The sequence below is a fragment of the Narcine bancroftii genome, chromosome 6 (assembly GCF_036971445.1).
Source record: "Narcine bancroftii isolate sNarBan1 chromosome 6, sNarBan1.hap1, whole genome shotgun sequence".
Taxonomy (NCBI): Eukaryota; Metazoa; Chordata; class Chondrichthyes; order Torpediniformes; family Narcinidae; genus Narcine; species Narcine bancroftii.
The window spans coordinates 235203885-235230511 of record NC_091474.1 but is presented as its reverse complement, the minus strand read 5'-3'; the positions used below and the strand labels follow the sequence as shown (position 1 = coordinate 235230511).

Below are 26627 nucleotides of genomic sequence, written 5' to 3'. Positions count from 1 at the left end.
GCAACAGTGATTTAAATAGCATGATGACCTGAAATGTTGATTTGCAGCTTTTGCCTCCACAGATGCTGCCTGCCCACTGAGTTTTTCTAGTACCCTGTTTCTGTCCTAGATTCCATGTTCTGCAGTCTCTCTTTCCTTCATGTTTTTGACTTTCTTATCCATACGGTATATCACCTTGCACATTTTGTTTAAGACCACAAGACATAGGAGCAGAAATAGACAATTCAGCCCATTGAATCTGTCCGATCATTTAATCGTGAGCTGATCCATTCTCCCATTCAGCTCCAGTCTCTTGCCTTCTCCCCGTAACCTTTGATGCCCTGGCGAATCAAGAGCCTATCAATCTCTGCCTTAAATGCACCCAATGACCCAGGCTCCACAACTGCCTGTGACAACAAATTCCACAGATTCACCAGCCTCTGGCTGAAGAAATTCCTCCGTGTCTCTGTTCTAAGTGAATGCCCTTCAATCCTGAAGCCTTAAGAGAATCTTGATCTTTTAGTCTATCTGCAGTGTACAATTAGAAAACCAGAGCTACCTGCTTGACAACAGAGCTATTGAGAGGATAAAGGGAAAAGTAGTGCTTAAGACAAATGTTAGGTTTTATATACCATCTGTAAACAGCTTGATTATATAATAATTATTGAAGTGAAAATTAAAATGACATGCAAAAAAAGCATCTGAGAAAAGATTAGATGCCAAAATGGGAACCCAAAAGTGTCTAATGGGCATATAAATAGAAAAAGAACGGTACATAGATGAGTGAGGTTTCTTGTGCAAAAATAGTTTTCACAGTATTCTGAGGTCGAAGGTACTGAATATATGAGTTAAATCTGTCTTCAGCATCAAAGGGGATACTTCCAAATAATAGCAGCAGAGATAATTGATACTATCTTGAGAATAAGTGAAACGTTGCTAGCATGGAAATACAGTGTTAGAAATTTGGCTGAACTCAAAACAAAATAGATTAGTTACCAGGTTGAGAAGAGCTGTTTCTGAGGATTTTGGAGAAGGTGAAAATTGCGGAGGCAATAACCATAATTTTCCAGTACTTTCTGGAATGAGATTTGTGCCATGATACTGGGGAGTACCAATTGTTACTTCCATGTTCAAAAAAGGGAAGAAAGATAATCCAGCAATTACAGGCCATTCATTTTACCCTCAGTGGTGGTTCCTAGAAACATTGTTTCAGGAGATGATTGACAGTTCTGTGAAAGAAATTAAGACAAGCCAAAACAGATGTTCACAAGGCATATTGATAGAATTATTCAATATGCTAATCATTCCAGGGAATTGGGAATAAAAGTCAACGTGGTGTACGTTGGCTTTTATTAATGTGCCCTGTCACAGACTCATTAGCTGGGTTGAAGTGTAAATATGACATCTGACTAACAGAGGATGGGAGTGAAGGCTTTTCAGATCGGAGGAAGGTGGATTGTGGCATTCCCCAAGTGTTGAAAGAAGTGTTTTTTACTCTTTATAAATGACACAGACCTGGGGAATGCTCACCATAATTTCTAACGTTGTGGATGATGAAAAACTTGACAGTATTGTCACCTGTGAAAAGAAGAGACTGTCTTTGGCTTGGCTTCGCGGACAAAGATTTATGGAGAAGAGACTGTACCAAGATGCAGATCAGATGGTGAAATAGGCAGATGCAAAGAAGGTGATGTTTCATAACATGCAAAGTTATGGATTTTGGTAGACAAATGAGCCAGGAGAGTATAGCTAAAATGATTTTGTGGCAGAAGAGGTGTAGGAGCACAGAGGCCTTGGGTTGTGTGAGGAAAAATCATTGAAAATAGCAGGACAGGTTGAGAAAGCAGTTAATAAGATATAGGCCATAAGACATCGGAGCAATAATAGGCTATTTAGCCCATCGAGCCTGCAGACAATTTTGTATTATATCAATGAGTATAAAACAAGCTAAGTCATGCTGAACTTCAATATAACACTTGTCTGACTTAACTGAATTCTGAATGCCGCATTAAGGAAAGTGAGGGACAAGAAAAGATTGACAAGAATGGTTACTGGAATATGGGGTTACATTTGCAAGGATAAGATTAGCAAGGCTTGGAAAAAGGAAGCTGAGGAGAGATCTGATACAAGTGTGTGTAATTATGATGTAGTTGGATAGTGTATGTAGTGTATAATGCAAGGATGTTCACTTAATGGAGGGTTCGATAAGTAAATGAAATACGAGGAAGATAATTAATAGCAATGTGAAGGGAAGGTTTTCTTTCCTATGGCGTGTGATTGGAGTCTGGGAGGCACTGCCTGCGTATGTGATGTGAGGAGCATCTTTGTGGCCTTCAGGAGGTTAGTGGATGTGAAGCAAAAATTCGCAAGGTCCAAAAAAAAAAGATGGGCAGCTGGAACTAGTAAATCAGTCTGGGAGAGAACAAGCATGGACTCAATAGGTTAAATGCTCTCTGTAAACTTTACTGGAATTAGATCAAGTTTTTGTTTTGGTCAGGAACTTTGAATCACATGCCTGGTAAATACCTTCACGTGCTATGTTGTGTAAACTTGAAAATATATCTGCTGTACAGCTGTCTCTCCTATGGTTGAACTGCATCAGCCTCACTCTCAACTAAAGTTACTCATGTTGTCAGTAGAAAGATGATTCAAATTCCTTTCATCTCCTTAACGTTTCTCCCATTCACCTGAACTACTAACAAGTTCACAGATCACAGATTATTTTATCATCAAGGCATACAAGAGAACCACAGGGGCTGCGTTCTTAGCTTCTTGCACTACTCACTTTAAAACTATGACTGCATAGCTCGGTACAACAATAACATCATCTACAAATTCACTAACGATACCACAGTAGTGGGTTATAAAAAAGGGGGCAATGAATCAACTTAAAGGAGAGAGATTAAAAATTGACTGAATGGTGCACTAACAACAACCTCCATTCAATGTCACCAAAACCAAGGAGCTGATTTGTGGACTTCAGGAGGGGAAAACCATAGGTGTATGATGCAGTGATAATTGGGGAAATCAGAAGTGGAGTGGGTAAGCAAATTTAAATTCCTGTGAGTTACTCTTTCATAGGATATTTCCTGGACCCAACACATGAATCTCATTATGAAGAAGGCATATCAGTGCATTTTCTTTCCCAGCGGAGGTTTGGTATGACATCAAAAACCTTGCAAACATCTACAGATGTCCACTAGAAAGTGTGCTGATGGGCTGCATCACAGCTTGGTATGGGGTGGGGGGGGGGTTGCACCAATACCTCTGAGAGGAAAGCACTGCAAAAGGTAGTGGCCACAGCTCAGTACTTCACAAGCAAAACTCTCCCCAACGGTGAGAAAATCTACATGGAACACTGCCATTGGAGAGCAGTAGCAATCATTTAAGATCCACACCACCCAAGACACGCTCTGTTGCCACTACTGCCATCTTGAAAGTGGTGTAGGTGCCACAAGACTTGTACAACTAGGTTCAGGAACAGTTGGCTCCCCCTCCACCATCAGATTCCTCAACAACAAACTCAATCAGAGACTCATTTAAGGACTCTTACTTGGCACATTATTTATCATTGAGTATTTATTTTCTGCATTGCATAGTTTGGTTGCAGTTCCATCTTGTTTACATCTCTCTTTTACATTTCTCTCTTGTAGACGCATCTTTTCTGGAGTACAGTTTTTAGTACTACCGATATGTAGAAATTCTACCTGGCCCGCAAGGAACAAAAAATCTCACGGTTGTACGTGATGTCATGTATGTAATCTGACAATAAATTTGAACTTTGAAATGGAACTAGCTTCAATCAATAACTTGGTCGGCATGGTTCCCGTGCTGTAAAATTCAATTGCTCTGATCATATTGTTTACTTAAGTCCCATTTCCATTGTTGCTGCTCATGGACTTACTTTCTTTGCCTCAAATTAACTGCCTCATGCTTTTCCAATTCTGTGCCCCTTTCCAGAGTATCACACAAATTCAGTACATTCTTTCCTCTTATCTTCAGTGTCCCTTTCCTCTCAAAATTCTTACAGTTGTTACCTCCCAGATCTAAGCCACCTCTCTGATGACTTGGTGTTTGATATTCAAATTCCAAGGAAATAGGACTGCTATTATGTTTTATTTTTACTGGCGTTCATAGCGTCTCCATAGCATATTGTTTTCTAGCTCCATGCAAATGCCCTTAGTTAAATCACGTAATTTTATATTTAGAATGTTACATACAGTAACATCTTTCACTTTTGTCTACTGTAAGGCAGACAGAGAGTCACCACTTTGTCCAATGCACCTCACAGAAACCTGGTGTTCCTGGGTGGTCTCCCCTCCAAGTTCTGCTTAGCTTCTGAGTTCAGACAATCTCCGACATATTCAGTCTGCCGCTGATTTTTCTTCCCTTAACCTTTTCTGCATGCTGTCCCCATCAGATCACCATCGGCCTTCACATACATGATAATAATTCACATCTTTCCACCCATCCTCCCTGTTCATTGTTCATTGCGCAGTCTTAGGTAGGAATGTGAAACTTTTTCCCACTGCTTAAATTCCTTGCTTCTTCCACCATCTTTACAGTCCTCAACCATCGGACACAGATGCAGACTTTTCTTGGCCAGTTTGACTCCCTGTGGTACTTCCTGGTATTCATCTCCTTTGTCAGGTTTGCTAGCATAGTATTAAAATGTTTGTTGTTGTATCAAAATACATTTAAAAGCTTTGTTTTGCCTGCCCTCTAAGCAAGACAACCCATTCTTAAGCCCATCTGGTAGTAAAATAATAAAATAGTTCAGGTCACATTATTACATTTCGTCAGTAAAGTCATCGTCTTATTAGGCAATTCCTCAGGTTCAAGGTTCCTCAGGCTTTGTGGGTTCAGAGGCATATAATAAAGACCACAGACTCTCCCACCAATGGAGCAGGAGGGAACAGGAAGGTGGATAGTTTGTACGGTGATGTGCTCCTTCCATAATTTAGACGAAGCTTCCTTGTGCTTTGAATGGTTGGACCCAAGATTCTCATTCACATTCCGAATCCTGCTCCTACAATGTTGTTAACCATGGCCAAGGATTACCACAAAGCAGCAAGGATTTGAGGGCACTGTGAAACATTCTTGAATGCTTTCCTGTCTTAATCCATTATTTTCTTGTCGTGATCGAGATCCTTTGGTCTGTCCAGCATAATCAACTGAGCGTGATTAGGGACTCGGTGTTGTCCGGGAACGAAGTATGCTTTGAGTAGGTAACAATTGCCTACAGACTTCAAAAAAAACTGTGAAAGGTTAGGGTTTTGAGTCACCAGTTAGAAGGGAGCAGCATGGAAACCTGCTTCTGTGCTTTCATCTATTTTCCCAGGAACCAGTATTTGTAATGAAACATTTGGATCTGAGGAAGGAACATTCTGTACATTTGCCTCTTTCGTACAATCCTTTTTATTCGCATCACTTTTTTAAAATTCTGCTGAGAGTTTCCCAAGAAATTCTCTTGGAGTTTAACGATGTTGGCATTGCACATGGTAAAAATGGACTTTTCTCTATTGAATCAAAGTATTTTATGTGAGCAAATCATATGGAAATTGAACAAAAATAATTTAGCAAAAAAGTTTCACTGTACTTTAAACAAGCAGTACTTCTTATGTTCCTTCAAGGACATTAAAAAAAAAATCAAGAATTGGCCACCTTTCTCTTGAGCTGCTACACCATTCAGTTCCATGGTTGCTGACCTGATACCAAAAGCATTTGCCACTTCACCTCCATAATCGTGGATTTCTTGACTGCGAATAAAACTCTTTTTCCCTGAGTCTTGTTAGGTCTGCTTTGTTCATGAATGAGTGAGACAAACACCAGACTGAGTCGAAATCAGGGTTCTTTGTTCTTTATTACCGGATTGTAACACTTGCAACTAACAATGTTAGTCGGAGAATGCATTCTGCCGTTATCAGCAAACTGGTGATTTTTTTATACCCTTGGATACGTGCTTAGAACATCATCATATCATTACTTGTCCAATGACTAAAACTGTTGCTATCCTTTCCCTGCTAGCTTCCTGCCTCTCAATCCATCAATGTCTCTCTTATCTTGTAAGTACAAGGATGCATTCACATCTTGTTACAGCCCTGCACAGGGTAACTCCTTACACATTCCCATCTCATGATGTTTTACCTTACAGTCTTAAATTTATTCTGAGGATCTCCATACCACTAAATAGAGAATTCCAAAAAAAGTAAAGGCTGTGTTAGAAAATTCACCTTCTTCTTTCTTTCTTTGGCTTGGCTTCGTGGACGAAGATTTATGGAGGGGTATGTCCACGTCTGCTGCAGGCTCGTTGGTGACTGACAAGTCCGATGCGGGACAGGCAGGCACAGTTGCAAGGGAAAATTGGTGGGTTGGGGTTGGGTGTTGGGTTTTTCCTCCTTTGTCTTTTGTTAGTGAGGTGGGCTCTGCGGTCTTCTTCAAAGGAGGTTGCTGCCCGCCGAACTGTGAGGCGCCAAGATGCACGGTTGGAGGTGAGATCAGCCCACTGGCAGTGGTCAGTGTGGCAGGCACCAAGAGATTTCTTTAAGTAGTCCTTGTACCTCTTCTTTGGTGTACCTCTGTCTCGGTGGCCAGTGGAGAGCTCGCCATAGAACACGATCTTGGCTAAATAGCCTACTATTTGTTTCATTTCTTTATCTTGTCGAAGTCCTTTCATGGAACTCTCTTTTGCCATTTTTTTATATAATTGCTCAACTACTGTCACAAGTCATCTCATTTATTTCAGCAAATTTAAGTGGAATGGCTTGAAAAGTTTGTGATCTCAATAGTAAACAGTAAATTGCAACTAATCACGCCATGAAATTAAATTTCAACCCTAAGGGCAAAGGGGCTTGGTGACTGGGATTCCAATAGTAATTTACATCATTCTACTTTGGAAGTTCTCACATGGGTGAATGTAAGCTGATGACTGAAAATATTTTCATGGCTATACAAATAAATAAACTATTCAATGAGTCAATTTCATTATGTGATATAAAATTGTATTTTTTCTAATTTCCTCATTATTTCTTTGCATTTACTTTACTGTGGTGCTGGTTATTTTAAAAAAAGTTTGTTTTTAACCATTCTTTAGCTGACCTTAACTGGTAATTAAGATAACCTGGCTAAAGATTTTAAATTATTTGTATTGTGTGGTTTTCCAGACTAGTTAGAATCTACTTGTAGAGAGAGAGAGATCCATCTGTGTGATAGTAACACTTCTGCCATTTCACCCACCCCCTGCCCCAGCTCATTTAAACAAGATTGGGACAGTGTTTACAGTGACCATGTGTTATTTTATATAGATAAGATAAAATTGTAATGAATGTTCAGGTCTCTCAACCCACCTATTCAGGGAAAATTGACAATAGACTTTATTTTAATAAATATCTGAAATTGTCTACATTATATAATTAATTTCAAATTTGAAGGCAGAATACAAGAAGCATAGTTTTTAGTTGCTTGGGAATAAGTACAGGGAGGATGTAAGAGGTAATGTTTTCACACAGAGAGCGGCGGGTGCATGGAATGCGCTACCGGCCCCAGTGGTGGAGGCAGGTACTATGGGATCTTTTAAGAGACTATTACGTACATGGACCTGAGTAAAATGGAGTGTTATGCATTCGGGAAATTCTAAGAAGGTTGTTAAGTCAGAACAACACTTTGGCCAAAAGGCCTATACTGTGACGTAGATTTGTGGTGAAAGGTATTTGCATAGATGTATGGACTGGCCAGTCTGAACCTACCTGACCTTCCCTGGTTCCTCCCCAGATTTCCCAATAAAGATGGGCGTGCCCAGACTTGCTCCCTCTTGCTCCTGTACCTGGAACCTGGCCAAGTTGTGTATCAGTAAGGCTCAGGTTTTGGGTAATTAAAGCCACTCCATCATGTTGATGCGATTATTGTGTGCACCGCAATTTAATTACCAAAACAAAAGCCATGGAAGTTCGGTATACAGGGCAAAGCAGCGGCGATCGGGGAGATGCCCGGTCAACCAGCCCACAAGACAGTGGAGTCGAGCCAACCACATGGTGCAGTAGTGGTTGCATCCCTGGGGTCTGCATCAACTCTGCAGCGGGTAATGGAAGAAGTTTGCCAGCTGAACACACTCACGATTGAACCCAGTAAGCCCAACACAGACGTTACCTTCGAGAGGTGGCTGCATGGGATGCAGACGTTCTTGCGCCACCTAAACCTAAGGGATGTTGAAGATACGTATGATCTCCTGTTTGCATCCATGGGCGATTGGGTGTTTCAAATAATTAGAGACTGCCGTTTCCCAATGGTAAGAGGTACTATCGGATTCCCTGCATGCTACCAGGTCCCAGATGTGCACGGCTACTAATGCCATCCCCCACGAGAGACTTTCTTTTCCCAGGAGGTCAGCATCCAGATCCACTAAGCTAGTCTGGCTGATGACCCCACAAGACAGATCCCCTGGTGGACAAAGTGCATATGGTACACGCAAACCCTTTGTGCGGTACCAGGACAGGAGGGAGGACACGGTGTCAGTACGAGTCCTGGCCTGGGCAGGATACACTAACACTGATCAGGTGACCCCAGAAGAACCAGACGGTTGATCGACAAAGTGCCCATCCACGTCCCAGGGTTTTGACGTACTCCCGCACCCCAGATAACCGTAGAACCTCCCCCGCCAGCACCAGTCATCAGTCAAGCACCTGCAGCAGTCAATCCCACAGAGATCTTGCCAGCAAGGAGCCCACCTCAACAGGCAGCAAAGGGTTTTGTAACCGAAATTCCATCCACACAGGTACACAGCCCTGCAAGCTCGGCGCAGGAACAGGGCCTTGCCCAGCATCTTGGAAGTCACAGAGGATCACGAGACCACCAGACAGGCTGAACCTGTGATGGACTCTATGAACTATGTATATATGTAATAAAGTACAGTATGTGCTCCGTGTCGCCACATCACCCTGCCGGGTTTTATCTAAAATAAAGGGTGAATGTGGTGAAAGGCATTTGCATAGATCTATGGACTGGCCAGTCCGAACCTACCTGACCTTCCTTGACTTTCCCTAACCCCTCCCTTGGCTCCTCCCCGGATTTCCCAATAAAGGCTGGCGTGGCCGGACTTGCTCCCTCTTGCTCCTGGACCTGGAACCTGGCCAAGTATTGTATCAGTAACGTTCAGGTTTTTGGTAATTAAAGCCATTTAATGTCTCCTTCATGTCGATGTGATTCACTGACAAAAGACAAAGGAGGAAAAACCCAACACCCAACCCCAACCAACCAATTTTCCCCTGCAACCGTGTCTGCCTGTCCCGCATCGGACTTGTCAGCCACAAACGAGCCTGCAGCTGACGTGGACATTTACCCCTCCATAAATCTTCGTCCGCGAAGCCAAGCCAAAGAAGAAGAATATATAAAATGTACATTTATAAAATGTATAAACCTTCTCCAAAAGAATGTATAATTAAAAATAAGTGGGTTTTTTTTAGAAAGTTCCCTCAAATCCTTGCCTAGCCTTGCCTCATTGTATTCTTGCAGTTCCTTTCATTGCACTCTTTGTTGGTTGTCTTCAGCAAAACATCTACCTTTTGGGTGAAGAATTTTTCTGAATTTTCTCGCTCACTCCTAACATCCCCTCTGATATTTAAATCTTATTCCCTGCATTTATAAACTTCTGAATTCCACATGGAATTCAAATTTCATTGCCAAACTGATAAGGCTCTGTTGGCTCCTTCTGGATCCTATGAGTTGTGATCACATAAAATATGTTGCAAACCATGTTGGTAAGCAAACTGGGGTCTGCACCCAAGATGGTGGCGCCTATGATCGGCAACAGCCAAGGAAGTGGAGGACTGAGGCAGGGACCAGAAAACAAGCACACCTGCGCCCCACCCCCATCTGTGAAGGAGAAGCAGAGGAGATGACCACGGGATGGTGACCATTGTGACGGACCAGTGAAGGGTTCTGCAACTGAAGGAACCATGCGGGCGGCGGGCTGCTGGTGACTTAGGGTGAGGAACCCAGGGAGGCTGTGGGCTGCTGGAGACTACAGTCAAGAGACAAGCACCAGGCTGTGGACTGCTGGAGACTGGCTGAAAGGATACCAAGTATTGAAGCCGGGGTGGGAGAGGGTGCTGAAGGGTTCCTAATCGTATCGGAGGTTCAGATCTGGAGCTTGAGCTGCCAATGGTTTATACTGTGTGGCTGCAGGAGCGCTGAAGGTGAATCCACGGACACTGGGCGACTCTGGGTGGGGGGGGGGGGGGGGGGGGATTCTCTTTTGCTTCTCTTTCTCTGACTAAGAGGCGCTTCAGGCAATTTCTGCCAATGGCGAATCTGTCCACCTTACAACAGACAAAAGATGTTTTGTGTAATATGACACGTTTTAATTACATGACAATAAATTGAATCTTGAATCTTAAATAACATTGAGAGACAATGACCAGGAGACAGGAATAAACTATATACCTTAATTGCAGCCAAGAATTACCCTGCAGCACTGCCACTGACTGTATCTCACTCCCCACCTTATTTAAATGCTGCCATTGGTGTAGGATCACCCCAAGTAATTGAGGAGTTTCTCCAGTTACTTAAATACATTGCCACAGATTTAAACTGAAGAGAAATAAACTTAAGGGTAAATTTAAAGTAGGATAAACTATGCTCAATTATGATCATTTAGTTGGGGAGGGAGGAGGGGAGGAATTTTTGAAGAACCGCAGACTTTTCTTGTAAAATTAGAACTTATTTATTATAAAACACCAAAAAATTTCTTATTTGTTGGTCTTGTTATTGTACCTTTTACAAATCATTTTGAAGGTCAGTGCCAGTACATCATTGGTTGCAATGTAGGAAACGTGGCAGTAAGTTCCAACAAATAACTATGCTCTAATGGTCAGTTACAGCATGTAGTGAACTGGGATATACTAAAAGTGTGCTGTACTGACTCCTCCCCCCTAGGACCTATATATAACCCTGGTTTCCTGCCTAAATCCAGAACCCCTATGAAGTTGAGTATGAGCTTTTATCTACGCTACACAGCAAAACTCTATTAATGTGCCCCACTTGGGGTTTTGGTGCTGCCAGTGGCAAATTTCTAGTTGATGGATCTTATTCTAATTTATTTATACTCCCAGTGCATTTTTATTTTACATTTTTAGGAGTTAAATAATAAAATTTAAAAATTCCAGTGGACCTGATCATTTCAAACAAAGCATGGGGCCCTGATGAGTTTCAAGAGAGTTTGGAAAAGAGGCCCTAAAAGTGTGAGGCACAGAACCAATTGAGTCTCAAGGGAGAATGGAAAACAAGGCCCCAGGGAGTTTCAAGGGAGTGTGGGAAATCAAATCGGCTGTGTTTCAATGGGCTTTGTTAATTAACCCTGATGAGTTTAAAGAGCATGAGAACCCGGGCATAGTGTTTTACAGCTTGCCTGGGAATCAGGGCCTAGTGTGTTCCTGGAAACCATAGCCTGCTGTTATGGAACATGGGATCCAGGTTCCCAGTGTGTTAAAGGGAGCCTGAGAAAAAAAACGCTATAGCGCGTCGAATGACTCAAAGACTTGTTGACTCAAACCAAGGCTTTTATTAACAGAAGACTGGAGCGTAATACATTGAGATCGACCAGACCAGACTGACCTGGGTCTGGTGAGGAGCAGCCCTTTATGACCTGCCAGTAGGCGTGGCTTCGGCTCTCAGCCAATCACTATTACTATATGTAAATATATACATTGATAATAGTATCCTATACTATCACAAAAACCTAGTGAGATAAAGTGCGGATAGGACACAAGGTCCAGCAGGTTAAAGGGAGTCTGTGAGCCAGGTTTTGGCATATTAATGGAAACATGGGATCCAGGTTTCTAGTGTGTTAAAGGGAACCTGGGAGCTAGGGTCTGATGTGTTAAAAGGGAGACTGGGAACCAAGACCTAGTGATTTAAAGGGAGCCTGGGAACCAGGGCCCGATGCCTTAAAGGAAGGCTGGGAAGCAAGGCCCGGTGTGTTAAAGGGAGCCTGGGATCCAGGGCCCTGTGTGTTAAAGGGAGCATTGGAACCAGGGCCTAATGCATTAAAAGCTGCTTTGGGACCAGAACCTATTTAAGAAGCATGAGAGCTGGTACCTGGTGAGCCAGGTGCCAAACCGTCAGGGTTTTCAAACAATTGGAATGTTGCTGTATTCAGCCATTTAACAGATGGATAAATATCAACCAGAACATCAGAATTAACTTCTACTTCGCTCTTTTTGGACCAACTTGAAGCATGGATGGGACATTGACAACATCTTACTTGAAAGATAGCACAATATACATACTTACCCAGTATCGTACTGAGAGTCAGCTAGATTTTTGAGCTCAGATATCAGGAGCGGATCTTCCATCTGGTATTTCCAGGGTAAGAGCACTACCGCTGAGCCACAGCTAACAGCAACTATTTTGAGTCTGCTTTCACTAATTCTGAAATCTTCTTCGATAAACAGACACATATATGGTATTGGTGTTTTTTTATACTGTTGTTAACATCTTATGAGATGATTACTCAGGATCATGTTGACTTGCATCCAACTCAAGTTCTGTGGGTTCAGAGAATTCATTGCTCGGAAGTTTTGACTGGAATTTCCTGGCAGTGATGAGTTGCCTGTATACCTATTTTGTCTGCCCACTACGTCTGAACATTTTGAGTGGCTATTCAAGCAGCCAATTCTACAATGCTGGTTCCATCTGGTCAGTGGTTTGGCATCATGTGGTTTGGCCTTGGCAAGCTGTTAAATAGTTTGAATGCTTTTTGAGTATCCCGGATATCCACAAACAAACAAAAAAAAACTTGTTTAAAAATATTTTTAATGCAGGATTTAATCTGTATATCAATTACTTTTAAGTGGCAAAAGTATTTGAATGCCTTTTAATAAACTCAATTATTATTTTTAAAAAATGTAAACTATCCGTGCATTCACTCACAGCAGTACTTGTCCTTGGAAAAGAGTGGAGCCGCAGAACCTGTACCAAATTTAATCTGGCACAGGTTCAGTGGGTAGTTTCTTCAAGGTGACTGCTGGGAAATTCCAGGAGGTGTACATTCTGCTGTTGGATTCCATGAAGAGTCCAGTGTCTGAGCAGAACTGGGAACTGGCCAGTGAACAACCCTCAGGAAGTCTGTGAGTTCTGCCATCACACACTCTTGTGCAGAAGTCCTACGATTTCCAAAATGCATGAATGAAAATGCCAGTATTTTCCTGCAAAATTTCTGATATTTCTCAGAAAATTCTGGCCTGTTGTAAAATAGTGGATAATTGATTAAGATTCGTTTTCAATGACATGCCTTTTAAAATGGGCGTTCTGGTATACTCATGGAAAGCAATAATAGTTAGATTGAATTTGTATTTTTCAAGAGTTAGTGTTTTTATTCTGGAGAAAAGTTTCATCTTGTAGAAAAAGTTCTGCGCAGTCTAGGATACAGGGAGAGGGTGAATAAAAAATAGGATTCTAAAGAAGTAACTATTACAACTGAAGAGAAAACTAGGCGAGTTAAAATAGAAAGTCTGCAGGCACTGTATTTATAGTGTAATAAACAAAAGTGCTGTAGAAACTCAGCAAGTCATGCAGCACTAGAATGCTACAGCACAGAAAACAGGCCATTTGCCCCCTCTAGTCTATGCTAGCCATCATCTCCCTAGTCCCACTGACCTGGTCCCTTTCCATAAGCCTAAAGGCCTCTCCCATCCATGTATCTATCCAATTTATTCTTAAAACACACTATCGAGCACACACTCACCACATCAGATGGCAGCTCGTTCCACTTCCCCCTTATGTTCCCCCTAAACCTTTCCCCCTTTAGCTTAAAATTATGACCTCTCATTATTTATCTCCCATTGGAAAAAGGCTATTTACATCCACTCTGTCTGTACCTCTCATAATCTTGTAAACCTCTATCAAATCTCTCCTTATTCTTCTTCACTCCAAGGAATAGTCCTAACCTATTTAATCCTTCCCTATAACTCAACTCTTGAAGACCCATAACATCTAGTAAATCTTTTCTGCACTTGTTACAAGCCTAGAGCAATAGATATTCACCAAGACAAATGGTTACTTAAACAAAAGTTGTTTTTGATTATCTTTAATCATGAAAACAGGATCACACTATTAACTTAGCTAACCTAACTTAGCCCCCTTCTAATTCTAAATTCACGTATATGTAATGTGTATGTAAGTTCAGAAAAGTTCTTTGATTCACAGTCCAATCTCACTTCTCATTCCTCCAAGTTCACTGGTTGCAGGCAATTCTTATACTGGGTACAGAATTTAACATTCATAAAGTTCACCGGCTTTGGTGCTTGAAAGGTAAATTGTAACTGCTCAGGAAGGTTCTTGTCAGTTTTCAGAGAGAGATTTGTTGTTCCTGGACACAAACTTGTCCCTTTTAATCAGCCATGTCAGTGTCTTGCCGAAGAAGCTTGTCCCATCAGGGTTCTCCAGATGATAACCTCTTTCTTTCAGGTCACCACAGAGTTCCTTTTTGTTTCCCTTATTTCAAGTGAAACATTAGGCAGCCAGCCCTCTCCTCTTGGATGGACCACAAGGGCCATCTTCCAAATGGGGTTTTCCCACAAGCTTTCCAGCTTGTCCTGTTCCAGTCCCAGCTGCTGCTGCTGAACTGTAGGACTGCAGAACTGACCTCTCTCTCTGACAGGGTTAGTTGATGGAATCCCACGCTGCTGGTGTCTAGGAGAAGATGTCGGTGAGTGCTGAATTGATGGCAGTAAAAAGGGAAGTCACAAATTTTGAAGAACAAAGACATCTCAGATGTTCTGGAATGGAAGAACTAATCCTGGGAGTAGATGCAGCGGAGATGAAGGAATCAAAACAAAGGAATAGAATCCTTACATGGGGACAGAGTGTGGTGTGTGGTGTGGTCGAGGTAGCTGTGACATTTGCTGGGTTTGTAGAAAATGTCTGTCGAGAGTTTGTCTCCTGAGAGAAGAAAATGATTTTGCTTTCTAAAGAAAGACCTTCCTGGCTTAAAGATATCGAAAGTGCTTCCCTGGTAATGGAGCTCAATCTAAAGCAAAGTTTGGCTCTGTTGTCTGGAGGTTGTCGTTTCAAGTCCCATCCCATTAGCTTGAGCACAATATCTCAGCTGATTCCCTTGTCAGGGATGTTAAACTAAGACCAGCTCTGTAAAGAGGGAATGGTAAATTGCTGAAAGGACCATCAGTATTCTTGAGCCCCTCATGTCTTGATGGTTGAAATAGAACTAGTCAACCCCATTCTACCTTCTAGTATTTAGTATGCAGCTCTACAATTCTCTACTCTTAAAGGACACATCTAAGTACTGTTTAAAGGAGATGTTGATTCCTGACTCTCCCTTCTTTTTAAGGCAGTGTGTACCAAAGCCTTACCTCTCTCTGGGTGAGGATAAACTGTTTCATCATCTTTTTATTCTGTCAATTAGTTTTTTTTAAAATTCCTTTGCTTAATGAAAATAGTGTTTTGCAGATACTGTATCTCGATTTGTCATTACTTTTCTTCTCCCGGATTAAATCTCTCTCCTCTCTCATGTTCCAAAGAAAATAGCTCCAGCTGATGTCCATACCTTGATGAAGGGCTCAAGCCCGAAACATTAATTATGCATCTTTATCTTTGCTCTATAAAGGACACTGTTTGACCTGCTGAGTTTCTCCAGCGTCGTGTTTTTACTTCAACCGCAATGTCTGCAGATTTTACTTCTAGCTCTAGCTTATCCTGTGTTTCCTCATAGCTAAATGCTTTCAGGCCTAGTAATCCTTATAAATCCTCTGTATGCGATTGCAATTGTATTTTCATACTGTAGAAAAAAAATGTTAAAACAACCAGATAACCAATTTCATTGAGATGTAGTGTCGGGATCAGCACTGACAAGGATGGCTGGGATAATAATCCTACCTCAAATGAAATAGTTTCAAGAGGCATTTTAGATGTACTTGCCAGTATAGATAGTTTTGGTTTAACCTCCTCTGAAAGGCAGCATGCCCAGTGGTGTAGCACTCCCTCATTACCGTCCTGCGGAGTATCGTCCTAGATTTCTGCTCTGGAATGGAAGTTGAACCTTTCTAAAAGTTATAACCTGGGACATGGTTAATAGCAATCAAATGGCATATACTGAACCACAGGAGATATTAATTGAATAAAAACAAGCAAAAAGCAGAACTGACCAAGAAGGAGAAAAAAAATAGTTCCTGTTGTAGATTTCAGGCTGTTTAGGTATTTGTTTCATCATGCAATTATTTCCAAGCAAAAAGGAAGAAACTGCTATATTCTCACAGCAAACATGCATGTTTAACGTTGAGAGGAATACTACACATTAATCAAGTGTCATTTGGATGTTAAAAAAAATGTAATCAAAGCCAAATGCAAACCAAACCCATATTGAATCTGCCCACTTCCTCTTTCACTGAAGACAGGATGGGAAACCAATCCATTTGCAGGAGACGGATTCCACAAATATTTAATTAGAATTAGAGCATTACAGGACAGTAAGGGCCTTTGGCCCACAGTGTTGTGCCAACCTATATAAACCTACTCAATAATTTAAATCTTTCCTATCACACCGTAACCTTTTTCTTGCACCCATGTGTCGGTCTAAGAGTCTTCTGAATGCTCCTGTTGTACCAGTTTCCACCAGTACCCTAGCAATGCATTCCAGGCACCTACCATTCTCTGTGTAAAAAAATGTAGTCTGACGTTTCCCCTAAGCTTTTCCTCCCCTCACTTTAAATAGGTGTCCTCTGGTATTTGCTACTGTCGCCCCAGGAAAAAGGTGCTGGCTGACCATCCTATCTCTGCCTCTCATAACCTTGTATACCTCTATTAAGTCACCTCTCATCCTTCTTCACTCCAAAGAGAACACCAAATAGCACTCTCCAAACAGATGGCATCAATACTGATCTCCAGTTTCCATTAGGCACCTCCTATGTTTTTCACTTTCCCCCTCCCTCTGTCTCCTTTCCTCCAGCTCTTTTAACCTTCCCTTCAGAATCAGGTTTATTGCGTGCCTGTGATTCATTGCCCATTCAGAGGGGAAGAAGCTATTTTTGCAACTTTGGATGCTCGTCTTCCTGAAAAGAGGACATAGCCTGAATGATGAGGGTCTTTGATGATGGAGGCTGTTTTCTTGAAACAATCCCCTCATTTCTCGGCACCATAATATTTGGGGCATAGCAATGGTACGCATAACAAAATAGTCATGTTTAGTACTTTGTGGCACATCCCTTGCAAGCAATGTCTGCTTGAAGCCTGTGATTTATAGACATCACCAGGAGCTGAGTATCTTCTCTGGTGATGCTCAACCTCACTCTGCTTGTTTTGGGGGATTGTTTTGGGTTTTTCTCTTCAGCAGGTGGAAGGTAGACTCAATTGGATTTAGATCGGGTGATTGATTTGGCCATTCAAGAATTTTCCAATTTTTAGCTTTGAAAAACTAATTTGTTGCTTTAGCACAGTGGTTTTCAAACTGCCCCCCACCCCCATCTAAACTCACATTCCATTTTAAGCAATTCCGATGCCATAAGTGCTCTGTAAGGGATTGCTTAAGATATATGTGAGTGGAAAGAAAAAGGTTGAAAACCGCTTCTTTAATTGTCCCTAATTGACTCGTTATGTGGATGGTTTCAGAACTCCAAAGGAAATGGGCCAATGACATTATTTCTCAAGGAAAATATTTCAGTAACAATTGGGTCTAAAGCAGTGATTTTCAACCTTCCCTTCCCACTCAAGTAAGCAATTCCTTACTAATCACAGAGCATTTATGGCATAGAGCACTTATTCCCCAAAGATCTGTGAGATGTGAACATTGTGACCCTTTACAAGAACAAAGGTCACCGCCAAGACTGCAACAACTACCGAGGCATTTCATTGCTCAGCTTTGTAGGCATGATACTCCGACATGCAATCCTCCCCCGCCTGCAAACCATCGACAACAGAATACTGCCTGAAAGCCAATGTGGCTTTTGACCATCTCGATCAACTATTGACATGGTCTTCACCCTCCGCCAACTGCAAGAGAGGTGCATCGAACAACGCAAACCCCTCTACACTACACTACTTCTTTGCTTGCCATAAAATACTCTATTTCAGTCCTTCTGCAATGTTCTAAGCCCATCAATCAAACTGCCTTCCAGGCAAGAATTTGGAAGGGAGGAAAAAACCGGTACAAAATCCCAGCCAGAAATTCTTCACAAACACCATCAAGTCGCACCTCCATTGATTTGCAAAATACTTCACATGCCACACATAAATTGCTTTAAACTCAGCTGGACAAGTTGCGAGATTTAAAAAAAAGTTCATTAAGTTTATGACAGTTGTTGCTTGGAAATGGTGTTGATATTGATGATGTTTGAAGTTGGTGCTTTAGTTAACAATGAAAGAGAAAATTTTGTGCAAATGGATTTGCTGCTTTCCTATTCATACTATTTTCTAGAATTTTAAGAATTATTACTTCCATTCTCTTTCCTTGTAATCAAAGGCTGTGAAATATTTTGTCTTGAAAATGGGTGTTGACTTCATTTGGATTTTGGACTTAAATTGGCTTCATCAATTGGCCTTTATTTAAACTAAGCTACCATTTTGAATAAAGCAATTATCATTCTAAGCTTCTCTGTATTAAGCATTGAGCCATCTTTACTGAATGAGAAATTGATTGGTATTTGTAAAGATAAATAACATTTTAATGACCTGACCAAATTTCAGGTCAAATGTACACTTCACTGAGATAACCGAAATGCAGGATTAGTGCAATTGGTTGACCTATTGGAACATCAGTATTTTGTGCTGAAGTATAGATTTGGTCCCAAGGGTTCCTAATTCTGACATTGGGTAGTATTTTTGACTGTCATTAATAATTGACAACAAAGTTGGTGAAATTACACCCTGATAGCAGCAGAGGTAATAAAAAACAAGACAGCGGCAAAGGAACCGAGAATGGAACTCAATTAAAGAGGGGTAACTCCATTTTAAAATAAGCTACAGAAGAAAAAGTGAAGAATGGATTAGAGAGGGTAAGCAATGAAAGAGAAACGAAAGAAGTAAAATTTCAATATTTTAGGCTCTGTAAACAATTCAAAATAATACTCATAGTTACTCATTTTCAGTGCCAGAATCTCTGAACAGAAATTAATTTCTTTGCAGACTGCTGTCCCCTCCCTCCCTTCTCCACCTGTCTCCTCCTGCCTTTGCAACCACACCTTCCCCCCTAATCTTTTTGGATGCCACCAACATTTTTCCGTACCTCGATGAAGGACTCTAGCCCGAAATGTTGGTTTCTCCAGCTTTGTGTTTTTACTTCAACCACAGTGTCTGCAGATTTTCGTGTTTTACTTCCAGCACCGTCTGTGTGCTCTCCCCCTGTCCTGCGTGGGTTTCCTCAGGGGGCTCCCGTTTTCTCACACAATCCCAAGATGTATGGGTTTAGAAGGTTAATTGGTCACATGAGTGTAATTGTACTCTATTACCGTGCTGTATCTCTAAATTACATTAATTACTAATAGAGCCCATCTAAGCCAAAATTAATTTTTATCCATTGTACATAACAGAAACATGTGACATTTAATGCATGTTTGGACAACAGCAAAATAACAGTCTTGTAAAGTTATGGATGGACATAGTAATGGCAGGCATCAGTCATTTTTCAAATTATTTCAGAATATGGGCATTGCTGAACTCCAGATGTACCAGAGACTGCAGTTGCTGAAGCAAAAAACTATCTGATGGAAGAACTCAGTGGGTCAACCAGCATCAGTGGGTGAAAAAGTATGGTCAACATTTCAGATCTTGAAGGAGTTCAACCCAAAATGTCAACCATTCTGTTTCTCCTGATCCTCAAGCTAATTGGTTTTAACTCAGTCCTAATCACCCTTAAAAAAGGTGGAAATGAACTGCCTGTGTTGAACCACAGTCGTGTTCATGCTCAAGATGCCTCCCATGATTGAAAATAAAAAAATACAGTGCAGAAACTGGAAATCTAAAATAAGAGCAGAAAATGCTTGACGTACTCAGCTTGACATACTGTGTCTTTGTGAAGAGAAACAAAACATAATGCTCCAGGTTGAACACCGTCACAATGATAAAAGAATAGCAATATTTTTCAGATTTGAGATAGAGCAGAGAACAGTGCAGCACAGTACTGAGATGGCATACAGTGCAACTTGACAAAGGACCTGAGTCATCGTATTCATATGCAATATTAGCCTCACCTTTAAAATTGACAGTATATTTTAGCTCATGGATTTGTGACCAAGTTCTAATTATAATTCACACTCTTGTAACTCAGACAAAGCAGGATGATTTTCCTGTGAATCTACTGAGCAGCATTGAACGAGGAGAAGTTTCTTTATACATTGTGAAGAGCAAAGAAGGGATTTTTTTTTTGTTAAGGAAAAAATGAACTTGTTTCATTCCTCCTGCAACAGTCGTGTGAGAAAGGTAGCATTTGCCAAAACCAGAATGTTGTGCTGGCATTGTCAGGATCAAGTGGCTATGATTTAAAAACCAGAATATGGCCTTGAATTTCTTTCAGTGCCTCAATATTGCATAATGGATGGGAAGAAAATCAGTATGGTCTCTATTTATCACATCAGAAATTCTTGCGAGATTTACAACTTTGTGACAACTTGAACGCTTTTTAAACAACCACTGTAATACTTGGATTAATCTTTTGTCAATATTCCGTCAGATTTTCTCTTCTCTCTGGTAAAAATTAGCATCTTAGTTAAATACTAAAAAGGCTCATCACAGCTAAGTATGATCTTTCTTTCCCCAATTTCCACAAGGAATATTATTTTAGAGGAGAATATCTCTCCAACATGCTTTTCTCATACCCAACAATACCCTAGTAATGGTAGCATCTCTCGCTCCACGTCTGTCCCAGTTGAAAGCACCTTGTACTTGTAAAGCCTGAATGGCCTTGTACCTGCAAGCTGCTCAAGCATTTCCTGAATTGAACTACTGTTATGTGTGTCCTGGTTTGGTGAAAACCACTTCAGTGCTGTTTCTAATGGATTTCAGCCCAATTTCATTAGTTTTTGTAGGGTATTGATCTACAAAATCAAAAGCGTACATTTAGTGGACTATAACAGGGTGAAATCCATGTTCTTGGTGTGATCATCCATGTGCAGGCAACAGAGGGATATGTTTCATGTGCAAACAGCAGAATTTCAGTTGAATTTCAGACGACACGTGAGCTGAAGGGCCTGTTCCTGTGCCGAACTGTTCTACATACTACAATCCTTTCATGCTGGCTACCTAGCAAAATATGATTAAGCACAGATTGTTGCATTCTTGTTTTGGAGATGTGACTCATCGGATACATCCACAGCAAGAATGAATCAATCTTTATTTTAAGCTATGTTTAATTTTGAATAACAACCTCTGATTTTTTTTCTTCCTCCTCTCCCCTCCCACCCCCCCCCCCCCCACTCTTACTTCCAACCCTTATAACTTCTTTCTTTTTAACTGCAGTTGATTTGCCCCTATATTTTCCACGGGATCAACCCACTTTGACGTTCCAGTCAGTGTACCACTTTACAAATAGCGGACAGCTCTATCAACAGATACAGAAATCTTACCCGTACAGTCCACGCTGGGACGGTAATGAAATGGCCAAGAGAGCTAAGTAAGTCCTTCACGCATTAATTGCTTAGACTTTGTTTTTCTATAGGAATTGTGCCTGTTTCTGCTCGCAGCTGGTATAATCGGGTTTTCTTTTCCTGATCTCTGTACTGCTGTTATAATTTATCGCTTCCCTATGTGAAATGATCTGAAATGAGACAGTTGGAGAAAGCAAGCAGGTGGGCAGTTCCTACATTTGTGCTCAGCTGTGCTGCAGTACCCGTAGTTGTGCGTATGAGAAAGTCAAGTGGTTTTCATCTACATTCAGGAAGCAGATGGAGTTCCAGGATACTGAGAGATGGGCTTGGAAAACTTCCTTACAAGACTTTAATCAGTAGCTCCGGGTTAACCAGTGAACCATTACCTTGAACTGAAGTCATGTTTTTAATTTTACCTTGTGTTTCTATTATCTCTTGGAGGACATTAGTAATATTGCTACCATGCTATCATAAGTTTAAGTGCTGCTTTTTAACCTTTTGATTTTTGGTATACTTTGAACATCAATTTTGCTATTTGTATTTCCCACTCAATTACTTTTATGTTTTGCATGGTTAACGCTTTGGACTCCATGTCCCGGTTTTCCGGGACTACCATCAAGTGTATATACTCCATGTCCCGGTTTTCCCTATACCAACTATCAGCTGGTTAATACTGTACTGTAAAAGTTTATCCATGAACCCAGTCTAGAGTATATTTTATGAAAGGTTAAAAATGACCAGAGTCCAAAAGATTAATATACAAGGAACGTCGCATCCAGATTAAAAATATATTTTGCATTAATTATAACTGATCAAACAGAATTTTTAATCTTGATCCAAGCCAACTTATCTTAAACTTTTAAGTCAATGCTGAGAAGTAATGCAATCTATGTAGTGCTCAGTGCACAGAGTTTATCTTTGACTTGTTAGCTTAAATTTTGTTGGTGTACGAAACTTATTTCCCAGTTCCACAAAACACAAGTTTTGACACTCCAAACTTATTACAGGTCAGTGAGCAGCTTAAAACAGTGGGCTAGCATAATTTGCAGTGTTATATTTTATTCACACCAGAGATTTGTAAGCTCAGGGTTGACTTTACTGCGTATTCATCTTTTCCTGATTTATTGTGAACTGGAAGCCTCAAAATAGCACCTATCCTTAACATTAAATTACATTAGTTCCCATTTATTTTATATAATTATTCGGATTGCGCATTGTGCCAACTGTGATAGGAATAATTATTCCTTTAGAATATATATTTTTTTTAAATATGATGACAAAATAGGGTTAACTTGGAAATTGTCTTAAACATTGCACTATAATTATTATGTGTGAAACATCCCTCTGATCTTTGGCGATTTTCTGAATTGATGGTTGCATTATTTAAAGCATCAGAATATTCTGAGTGATCCGTAATTCTCTCAGAAAAGAAACCATAAGAAAATTAGCGAACTGTTCTTATCTTAAAACTCACTGCTCCGACAACTCTCAGTCGTGCCAGGCACGGAAACTCTAAGCTTTGTTGTTTACTTCTGATTTTACTCTCTGATACAGGCCGATGGTAAATCAGTAAAAAAAATACCCTCCCACTTGTCTGCTTTTACTTTTGCTTTATAATTCCCCCGTGGATAAGATTGTGACTTCAACAAAACCACTTTGTGATTTTTGAAAGTGTGGCTGTTTGAAATGCATTCCTTGCTATCGTCAATTTCACTCTCTTGGCACAGAAAATAATGATATTTTTATAATTGTACTAAACATAGTGTTAAATGAAAAGTTTAATAATAATCGAGCTGATAAGCAAAATTCACCTTTCAAAGTAATGCAGCTTTGAATAGAAAATTAAGTGTTTAAGGTCTAAGATATGATGGGATTCTAAATTGATGTGTGTGTGAGTGGGTGCATGTGCAAGCCTGCATGCCTGTCCAAAGCAAGTTATTTTAATTATTCAAGCAAGGAATTGCATGCCTACGCATTATTTGCTAAAATTGTGCATTTGTTGTATTCTGTGTGACAGAGACCAGAATTATTATTTTATTTAAATATGACTGTTGGGCAACAAACGTATTTATCTAGATATATATATATATAATAATTACTTTCTATTTCACTACTCAGTGATATCTAGATAAATACGTTTGTTGCCCAACAGTCATATTGTGTAATCGTGAATACCATGAAATAGTCAGCCCCCACTTTTTGACCCAAATATCGGGTATTTTTATATGACTCGTGTAAAGGTCAGCCTCCCTATTGTTAGCCCTGGCTGCCCACTTATCTGAGCTCCCGTCACCCTGGCCACCAATTGTGGATCTTTGCCCCAGCCTCCTGCCCATCTGAGCTCCTGTCCCCCCACCTGTCTGACCAGCCAAGCTCCCAATCACGGATCCTTGCCTCAGCTGGCCCGCCTATCCGAACCCTCGACACCCCAGCCACAGACTTGCCACTCGGTCCCATCTATCCAAGCTCCTGATGCCTTGAACGACACAGGTACTTACTGAGGTCAAAAGTTTGACTTGTGTAAAAGTGAACCTATTCTTTTTTGGCCTGAAAAAGTGGTCCAAATCAAATCGACAATTGCACAAATATATACGCTATTAAACAAAAATCAGCTTCAACTGCAATACAAATTTCATAATGAATAAAAATAGTTTTTAACCAATATAATAATTGTTTATAGTTAAATTACTGCTTTATTTTACAAACTCAGTGCAGTGTTGGAAATCTGAAATGAAAGCAAAGAACACTGAAAATATTTAGCAGGTCATTTAGCATCTGAAGAGAGAGAATATCTCTTTCCACAAATACTGCTCAACGTGCTTCATATTGTGTTTTCTGTTTTAATGCACTTTTTATAATTCATAATTTCAATCAACTTTATTCCTTCACAAGGATGAGAGGTCACCTTATAGAAGTCCATAAAATTGTGAGAAACCTGGATGAAGTGACTACTCGGTCTTTTTCCCAGGGTAGGCTAAAACTAGAGAGGAGATATTTAAGAGGGATCTGAGCGGCAACTTTTTCACTCAGAGGATGGCCCATATCTAGGACGAGATGTCAAAGGAACCTATAGAACCGTGTACACTTACAACATTCAAAGGTCATTTGAACAGATATAGTATGTGGATAGAAAGGGCTCAGAAGCATAGAGACCCTGCACAGATGCCGAATTGATTAGCATAATGAGTTGAACTGAAGGGCCATTTCCATACTGTATGACTCTGTCTCTCTCTCTTTAATATATTTTGGTCTTTATGTAGGAAGATTACTTTCTTTTTGTTCTTAAATGCCAATCTATCTATCAATAACTTTATATCATGGTTTTTTATCTTCTAATTCTTTATAATATTATTGCATAATTTGTTTTCTGCCAAGGTCTATATTGAAAAATTTGAATGGAAGTAAAATTTGTAAGTTTATTAATTTATAAACTTTCCCTTCCTCACTGCCAAACACTGTGACGGAGGATCTGAATATCTCTCTGGAAATTACCCTTGCATGAAGAACTAAGCTTCTAACAAGATGGAAGGAAGCGAGATTCTGTGACATTTGTGCTTGTATTCATTGCCATCTGTCTATCTATGTTCACAATCTGGAATCTGGAGAGGGAGTGCGCTGATTACATGGGTAGTTTTTTTTTCACTATTTTATTTTCTATGTATCCCTGCATTGTACCCTGAGTAAAATTAACTTTTGTAAAGGGCTTGTGCCACAATCAATCAAATTGAATGCCTTACAATGTGAGGCCTGGGATATTTTTTTCTCTTACTCCATACTTCCTGCTGAATTATAATGGCTGGGAATTTATAGTTACAGTCTGCCTTGTTCGAAGTTTTAGAAAAAAAATAAGTGTAAATACATGGAAATGTTCTTTAATGTTACTGTTGAGACATATTTCTTCCCCAGCCTTCATATTAAATTTTCTGAACATCTTGTGTCTTGGAGCATTGACCTACTGAAACTTGCTAAATCACCAGTGTGTTAGAATTGATCTTCCAACTAGTCTCAACTGAATCGTCAGTGGGCAGACAAGAAAAGGAGCAAATAGCAGACCTGCTCCAATATGCTTTCCTGCAGATGGTTACAGAATAACAATTCACTTGAAAGATGAAATATTGGTTGGTATAAAAGAACAGAATAAAATATGCAATTGCTTTATAGAAAACACGCCCATTGAAAAACCTGAATGATTCATGATTCTGTGAAAATTAAAATGTAGAAAAAGCAACTGCACTTTTGTCATCAACAAGTTCATTATTGCTTCCTAAGTCCTTAATTTTTAACCATGTTCCTTTGTTTTTTGTTCATCAGGGCTTACTTCAAAACCTATGTTCCTCAGTTCCAGGAGGCAGCTTTTGCTAATGGGAAGCTATAGTTGACACCATGTTCCAGAAGGAAGCCATTCGGACAGTTGCATTTGTTTATTTCGGGAAGTTCTTCGGATTTTATTCCACTTTTCCTTGTGTGCTGAAGCATGACTGTAAGGACATTGATTTACACTTGGCTGCAAATCATTGGGTGTGTCTTTGCCCCACAAATAAAGGTCTCTTAAGCTGTTCAGCCAGTTAAAGTCTGTATTGCATAAAACATAAAATGTTTTGAATTGATGAGAAAAGTGTTCCAAATCACAATAAAACACCTCCCATTGAAAAGCCTGAATGATTCATGATACTGCGAAAATTAAAACGTAGAAAAAGCAACTGCCTTCTCCTTTTATCACCTCCCCACGCTCCCACCCCTCCATCCTCCTCCCACCTCCCTTCACATGCACTTTGGCATGTTTTTCTTCTTAATAAACATTACTTGAATTCTGTTCTCATTATTAGTGAAGATTTTGATGCTGAGAAATCGACATTAATCCCAGCTCAGATATTGTACATGCAGTGCAAGACTCTCTGAGATATACGTAATACTGTGCTTTAACCTGCGCGTTGGTAGCCCAGAATCAGGTAAGAATATGCTGTAGAGGAAGCTTTAAAATATCTATTCCCTGTACCAGGCACTTTTGAATTATCTGACTTCAGCACCAGTTTGCCTATTGTAGGACCATGACAGCAGACAGAGCAC

The 26627-nt window shown here is 40.3% G+C and overlaps 1 protein-coding gene across 8 annotated transcripts in view; it reads left to right on the top strand.

Annotated features, from left to right (window-relative positions):
- Positions 1-26212, top strand: part of babam2 (BRISC and BRCA1 A complex member 2) — a 243420-nt gene extending 217208 nt beyond the window's left edge. For 6 of the 8 annotated variants that reach the window (XM_069887732.1, XM_069887729.1, XM_069887728.1 and 3 more), the window contains one exon: positions 3633-3771. In XM_069887732.1, coding sequence (XP_069743833.1) covers positions 3633-3726 — 94 coding nt within the window. In that variant the 3' untranslated portion in view covers positions 3727-3771. Of the gene's footprint in view, positions 1-3632; positions 3772-21432; positions 21587-25871 lie in introns of those variants that run through there. The other 2 variants (XM_069887730.1, XM_069887731.1) reach the window with 2 other exon arrangements.
- The last annotated feature ends 415 nt before the right edge of the window (positions 26213-26627 follow it).